The following is an 8,138-nucleotide window of genomic DNA, read 5'->3' as shown; positions in this document are numbered from 1 at the left end:
TTGATATACAGATCGAAGCTACGCCATTGATATGGATGGAGCCAAACGACACCATGAAAATACGGATGAAAATACCAGGAAGTATGTACGGCAAAGTTTTTCTGGAGTGTTTCGTAAACAATCTCAATGCTTTTTATAAGGTGTCATGGAAGAAGAATGGGATCATTATCAGTGATGATTTTATCATCTACCAGAATATGGATCACCTGGTTGATACCGCCAGGTACAATATCACACAAAATACGGCTGGAAAACAGTATGCTCTGGAGATATCGCAAATCACAGAGACAACATATCGCAAGGACAACGGCGAGTATCAATGTATTGTTATTGACGTTAACAATAACCAAAATGTAACACAGTCAAGGATAGCTACTGTCGCTATTTACGATACGGTGGCGTGTCTGGTTAACGATACGTTCTACTCAAACTCACAGTTTGTCTCAGCTGGTTCAATAACAAAGGTTACATGTCGTACATACCCACTCAGCAATCCACAAGTTAGTGTTCAGCTGATTAAGCAAGGAAACGACCTGTCAAATTTATTAACATTGCAACAAAACGGACTGTTTTTGGATGCAAATTACGTATGGGAACCGAGCAAAGTCGAAAATGGCAAAACCATGACATGTTTCTCAAACCATAGTACATTTCCGTCGATAAAGAATTTTACGATTGGGCCATTTACAGTCCAATACAAGCCAAATGTGACAATAACACCGGCAAAGTACACGATTACTTCAACATCGGACAGTGTTTCGTTCACTTGCGATGCTGATGCTAGTCCTAGCGTTGCAGTTGATGGATACGTTTGGAAATTTGATGACGCTTCGTTTGGAAATACGCGATCGATCTCTATACATTGGCGATGGTCAAAATCTACTGGTCACGAACGTGTCGACAGCAGATAATGGAATGCACTATCTGACTTGTGAAGCGACCAACGTCATCGGTACAGGTTTCCATAGTGTACTTGTAACAATAGACATACATGAAAACGATCAATCGACCTCGGCAACCACCCTAGGGAAAACGACTCCAAAAGTCACCGCAACCGTTTCAACAAAAAACAAGACGCACACGACCGATGATGATAATTCAAACTTTACATCATTAGCAGTCGGAGCTAGCATCGGTTTCGTTGTCCTACTCATGACAGCGATACATGTAACTGTGTGTATCTTGAAATCTCGGAAAAACAATAAAATGCAACAGGCAAGTAGAGAGAGACACAGGGAAAACGACTATTCTGATTTGCCTTCTTCAAACTATCAACATGACGATTTGGAAAATGATGTCATAGGTATGAACAATACCGCGAGTGCGATAGGGATGGAAATGCCAGCAAATGCGCAGACTAGACAAAACCAGAATGGTTCAGGAAATACATACGAGCTTCAAACTCAAGGCGGGTCTGATCATCAGTCAACCGACAATAGTGTAGATGAAGGAGTTAATGTCACATGTGATAGAATACAGTCTGCAAGAAAAGTTGATGATACTGGTAAAGAATTACCACCTGATAAGATGCAAGAATCCAAACACGAAATTTCTACATTGCAGCATGATGGCAGTTTTACAAATCAAAATGGCGGAGACCAACAAGAAGAAAGGACCCTTAACTTCAGCAAGACGACGAGCTCTCGACTGGGGATTATGGAAAGCGACGGTCTAGGCGACAATACAGCGGGTCAGGAGTTCACTACACAAACAGTAAACAACCCCAGAAGAAAAACGTAGAAGACCTGACCTATGCCGACCTGGATCTGTCACAAACACAGACAGCAAAGGCAACCTCAATTCAGAGAAGAGACAACCATGAATCTGTTTATGCAGAATTAAAAATTTAATTTTCCCTGAGTTACAATTTGACGTCTACTTTGTCATACTCCCATACATACACATGTTATACAAATACTAATTTGTTATTCAAGTTGAGTATGTCTACTGTTATAGATCTTCTCGACTTTTACTTGCTTGACATGTACAAAAAACCAGTGATCTTTAACATGATATGCGATTGGATTAAATGTATATTTATGTCAGACTTTTTGAAAATCCACCTCCATTGATTGAATTTCGTCTTGTTTTGAAGTAAACCATGTCTATTTTGACCATTCAAAATCAACTACGTACGCTTTTCTTGTGTCAATGGAAGTTATCTGACGAAGCAAAAATAACGATCCACCGACCGTGAAGTCTGTTGCATAGTAACAACCTGACCTTTTTTGACCTTCCCTTTTTATGCATAATCCAACAAGAAACCGCTCGATCTCTTGAAGCATGAAAGATGATACGAATTCTTATATTTCTGGACAAAGCAGACCAAAAATTGTATCATTTTAATTTTTTAAATTCTGTATGCCAAATTGACTGATTTATTACGAAGCACATACACAGAGTGTTGTAGACAGATATTCAGGAGAAATCACGTCATAAAATTGTATATTTTACTATTGGGTGTGATGTACCGCGCAATTATTGACTGTGGTGCACCGGGGTCAAGGGATCAACAAGAAGTTTCAGAACGTGTTAGTGAGGTCAGGCCAAGCCTTTTGTCTGTTACTTTCTTTTTTTGAATAAGAGTACTTCCTATTTTCAACATTACTAAAGTTTTTTTTTATCTGGATTTAACACACAACTTACATTCTGTACCCTCCTATTTTGCGCAGAGGATTCCCAGGAATCCATTGTTCTTCATTGAAAAACTGATGAAATATATTCAGTTGTATTTTCGATTGATCAAATCGTATCAATATATACCAGTATTTACTACCGAAAACAGCTTATAACGAGTCAAAGTATTCTTTTACACAATTTTCGAGACTAAAGCGAGAAAATAATTATCGTCAAAGTCAATGGTACTATACTTTTCAAGATATGATTGCTGTTGGTGAAATAAAGAAACCCTTTTCGCCATGCAGACAAAAGCCATAGACAGCGATACAAGCAATACTTCATTTACATTTTCAGCGATCAACGACATAGGGAGGGATAATTTACAGAGTCATACCGAATAAATTGTCACGTACGTTTATTCTTACTCGTATCAAAAGTAGACGTCCAAGCCCAGCAATATATATGGCAAGAGCCAGACGACGCCATGATAGTCCTTCAGCCAGGAAGTGTGAGCGATGTAAAGGTATTTCAGGAATGAGATGTTGGTTCTGCGATAGGAATTGTCCTAAATTTAATCATTGCAATCCAACTGCTATATTTCTTCGGGAAGATATACCTTAGAAAACACAACACAAATTTTAACGCAAAGACTGAATCTCTGGAAAAAAGATTTAATAACATGAAAACCTATAAAGGATGATGTAGAAGGTTCTGACATTGTAGCAGACTATGAACTTGCACGGTGCACAGAGCAAACAACTCTGGACAATCGCGATAGTGGTGCCGTGATTGACGAATTGCCCATCACCGTGAATACAAGTATATTTCCATGTAAGTAGTAGGTGACCATACTCATTAATCTATACATGAACTGTCAGTGACTGGAAAATCATTCATGCAGTGCAATAGCTCAGTTCAGGGTTTCTGTCATGTGCTAAAAATAGAAAATGCTCATTACGCATGCGCGACGCCATATTGAAATGCGGACAAAAGTTTGGTTGCGGTGACCGTGTTCTGAGTGAGCGTGTTCTGAGTGAGCGCAAGTTCCGATCGTTGATAGTGTTGAACTTTGTACTGTACAAACTAACATCATGGGAGCTACAAAACACTGTTGCTATGGAAATTGTAGGAGTGACTCGAGGTACAGCCATCGGGACGAAATGAAAGACGTTTTCTTTATTCGCTTTCCGAAAGCGCATAGAAATTTAGAAAAATGTCAAAGATGGATATACGCCTGTGGTAGAAAAGGTTTCTGCATCGAAAGCATTAAGAAGGACACTTACATATGTAGCCTCCACTTTGTGGGCAAGAATGGACCGACTGACAAATATCCTGATCCTATACCAGCGACGTACACAGGAGAACAGGTAAGAATAGAACGAAACGTAGAATAGAAAAGGGGAAAACACTGTAGATCGAGTGGCCGACATGTACATGTACACGTTGCGCGCCAAAAGTGCAGACGACGTCGACAGAGTCTGACCAAACTGGCTGCATTTTCGCGCAATGATTGCAAATTATTCAAGCGATTCAGTAGTCGAAACGCACGTGTTAGAGTCTGTGTTTACAAACAAATGATTTGACCCAGTTAACTTCTACGTTGAATAAAAGGTTAAAATTGTAATGTAAAATGTAACAAAAACCTATCTAAAAATACATCGGGTTTAGCGTGTGTACGTGTACCACTCGCACCCGGCCCGGCGGCTGGTTTGAAACATTGTACACAATATTTAGGCTTTCAATAGAGTCGGAATGACCCGAACACCTCAGGTCACTTGTGTGTATACGTATACTGTACGCCTGTCCACATCATGATTTGTATGTATGTGCAAGTAAATTTATAGGTTTTAACATTTAATGGTGCAAATTACCTCAACCACAGGTAATGTAAATGTTCCAAATGACAAATGAGGCACATTTTCACTTCCAGGTTCAGCGATTCTCGAGAAAGAGAAAAGCTCCCACACAAAGGGATGTGCCAGTGCTGGTGAAGCAACAGAAACGACAGAGTGTTGATGATATCTGTGTACCTGTTGACAAAGACCCTGTGAAAGGTGATAATCCCTTCCATTACTGCAATAATATCAGCATTTTCTCATTTATATAGATGTGCGTTGAAGTAGCTCTGCTGCCGCCAAAACATAGAAATCAAATAGTTTATACATAGTTATTCATTATGCTGCTATTGGATTTTTTCCATTTTTAAGGATATTCTTGTTTCAATCATAGAAACAAAATGTGTAATGATTTTAATTTGAATGAAACAAGATTAAAATGTATTCTCATACAAATGTTGCTAACAAATTTAGCAGCTGTTGACATCATTTGGAATTTAGCTTTGTATGAGAAGTGATGTCAGTTTTATTCTGCAGATTTGAACAATCAAGTTTTCAAACTTAAATACAAAAATACTGTAATGACCCATTATTTGTATATTCCCGTGCCAGACATTTGTCATCAACATACAGTATCAGGTATGCCTCTGTGTCAGGTAGATTGCCAATAAATATGTTTCATTTGGCAGCATAATATCATGTTTCATATAAAATATGAATTAACCAAACCAATTGCAAAATATGGGTACTCTGACCCCTTGTATAAAGATTGCTTGTCATCCTTAATTTGTTAACCTGTATATTTTGTATCACTTTTCAGAACCCGTGTCTCAACAGTCTCCAGAAAAGAGTGCACCATCAGTTTATCCAGTTCTTTCATTCATCTTGATCAAGCAAACAAAGGAAAGGGGAACTCAGACAGACTTTAAGAGCCAAGAAATTGATCAGCTTGTACGATTGAAATCTGAAAACACCATTCTTAAAAATGAGGTGGCTCTTTTAAAAAATACTGTTAATAATGAAAATTCTCAGTGCATGAGCAAGGAAGTTCATTTCAGTTTTGAAGATGTTGAAAAAGATGAAAAGAAATGCACATTTTACACTGGCCTTACTTGTTTCAGTTCATTTGTGTATGGAATTTCTTAGGTCCAGCACGAGATAAACTACTCTTTTGGAAACGTGATGTTGTTAATGAGGAAATAAATCAAAACAGGCATCGTGGACCGGAACGTAAATTGAGTCCAATGAATCAGCTATTTTTGACTCTTGTAAGACTGAGTGCTGGGTTGCTACAGAAGGATTTAGCCTATAGATTTGGTATTTCAACTAGTCAGGTGTCTACTATTGTCAAAACTTGGATACAATTCTTACATAAACAGTTTTCTAGACTAAGGACAGACATGTTTCCTTCAAGAGATATTATAAGACGAAGTCTTCCATCATGTTTCTCTAAATTTAAAGATATTCGTGTCATTATTGATTGTTCTGAATTTTTCGTTCAACAATCCACTCATTTCAAACAGCAAGGAAACATGTATTCCAGTTACAAGAATCATGCTACGTACAAAGTGTTGATAGGTATAGCTCCATCGGGTGCTGTTACATATGTATCAGATGCTTTTGAAGGATCAATATCTGATCCTGAGATTGTTAAGCAGCCAGGCTTTCTAGAATTACTGCAAGAGGGGGATCTGATCCTTGCTGACCGTGGTTTTACAATCCGTGATCTGTTGTATAAGAAAAAAGTTGATCTAAATATACCCCTTTTTTAGGAAATAGGAATAGATTATCAGTAGTGGAAGAGATTCAAACAAAGCAAATTGCGAGAGTAAGAATACATGTTGAACGTGCAATTGAACGTATAAAGAAATTCAGATTGTTGAGGAAAGTAATACCATTGTCCCTTCAGCTGTATTTTCACAGATGGTGTTTGTTGCTGGTTGTTTGGTGAATTTTCAAGAGCCTCTTGTAAGATGAAGCCGGTGTTATACCGTCAAAGACAAACACAAGCCAAGGTCAAAAATTGGTCCTCAGATTTTTTTGGCAAAAATGGCAGCAGTGTGGAATTTTTTTTTTTTTCAAAATTAACAGTGAAATTGCTCAGTAGTATGAAGAAATTAAATGCTCAGTTCTTGCAAATGTATTGTAGGATAGACATTTATAAATAAATTACTGGTTTATACATATTTTATTCAATTTTTAAATGAAAACTGACGAGAAAAATAGACTACTGATATAAAGCGCCATCACCAACTTAATATAGAAATTGTAATGAAATTTTTTGGCAATCCTCCCCTTCCAAAAGTCAAAATCAGTCAAAGTAGAAGCGGCAATACTGAGGATCAATTTTAAATCTCTCCAGGCCTTGTGATCAGTTGTTCGTTCGATTTATCATGCAATATTTAGGAATTTGTTCACATCATTTTTGCCATTATTACATGACAAAAAATTTGTAAATACATGTAATCAGACATCAATTTCAAGACAAGCTTTATGTGTCTGATTTACAAATGTGAAAAAAAATATTTGCAGTGTACATTTTTTGTATGTCCCTGAATAAAGTATGCACTTGTCATCTACTTCTCAAATTGATTTATACTTCATAATGAATGTAAATTCAAGCATAAATAGGTTTATTTAAATTTTTATTAAAACTACTGTATAGTTGGTTCAAAGGAAGTTGATAGGCTTATACTGTGCTTCAACTACAATATTTTGAATACTACAACTACTTTCCCTTGAAGAAAATTGTACTTTTAAAATATCAATAAATTCCAATAAATATTTACAGGGACAGAACACTCTGCAATTATAAAAATTCCACATGTCAATAAATAACAATAATTTAAAAGTGTACATTTTGATTTGAAAAATTCATTAAAACCTTAAATATGCATTTATTACAATAAAAATCTGCAAGTGAAGAACACTTTCAAGCTCAGGATGCAATGCAAAACTTCAAAGTCTTACCATTGGATGCAACTTCAACAATCAATGCATAACAGTGGCAATCTCCTTGGAAGTCTCATTTCAAAGAATTCTGGAATAAGCATACTTCTGTGAAATTTATGAGACGCTGAGAGATACTTCTGAAAAATACTCTATCAAACATTATTTCCTCACATGTCATCCCTTTCGGAGTCCAGATGACGAAATAACACACATCAACTTCCACGATCCCCATTTGCATCTGACACTGATAATAGTAAGCATGGTTTCTTTTTAACCTTAAGTCTGAATCCAGACAAAAGTTATTTCTTTGCTTAGGACCTAAGTCACTCTCAAATGTAACAGGACATCCCGTCTTCAATACATAGGGACATTTTATTTCAAGGACGCTAGTTCTGTTGCCATGTACGTCTGTTATAACACCATCAGGTGATGCTGCAAGTCCAGGATGATTACTGTTGCCCCATATTCCAGTCTCTCTAACAGTCAAGTTTGGAAATTTTGTCTGAAATTCTTCCCTTGCTTTTTTTCATGAGTGTCTCCCCATTCCATTGCAGCTGTAGTTACTGGCTTACCCCATAATTTACCATATACAATATTTTCAGCTGCAATGTCAGAGTTGCATGTAAATATTTGCTTACATTGAGAAGCAGTCACCCTGACCCGTCTTTCATTTTGCCAACTCCTACTACCTTGCCCAACTGTTAGTTGATGAACACCATCCACAGCAAGGTT

The 8,138-nt window shown here is 37.1% G+C and overlaps 1 protein-coding gene across 1 annotated transcript; it reads left to right on the top strand.

Moving 5' to 3' along the window:
• Window positions 1-3,583: 3,583 nt before the first annotated feature.
• On the top strand, window positions 3,584-7,039 carry LOC139115321 (uncharacterized). The gene is made up of 3 exons (XM_070677345.1): window positions 3,584-3,986; window positions 4,550-4,673; window positions 5,275-7,039. The coding sequence occupies exons 1-3, from the start codon at window positions 3,711-3,713 to the stop codon at window positions 5,598-5,600; spliced, it is 726 nt and encodes a 241-aa protein (XP_070533446.1). The 5' UTR covers window positions 3,584-3,710; the 3' UTR covers window positions 5,601-7,039.
• Window positions 7,040-8,138: the final 1,099 nt, after the last annotated feature.

This window comes from Ptychodera flava, chromosome 17 (genome assembly GCF_041260155.1).
Source record: "Ptychodera flava strain L36383 chromosome 17, AS_Pfla_20210202, whole genome shotgun sequence".
NCBI lineage: Eukaryota > Metazoa > Hemichordata > Enteropneusta > Ptychoderidae > Ptychodera > Ptychodera flava.
This window is presented reverse-complemented; position numbering and strand designations above follow the sequence as displayed.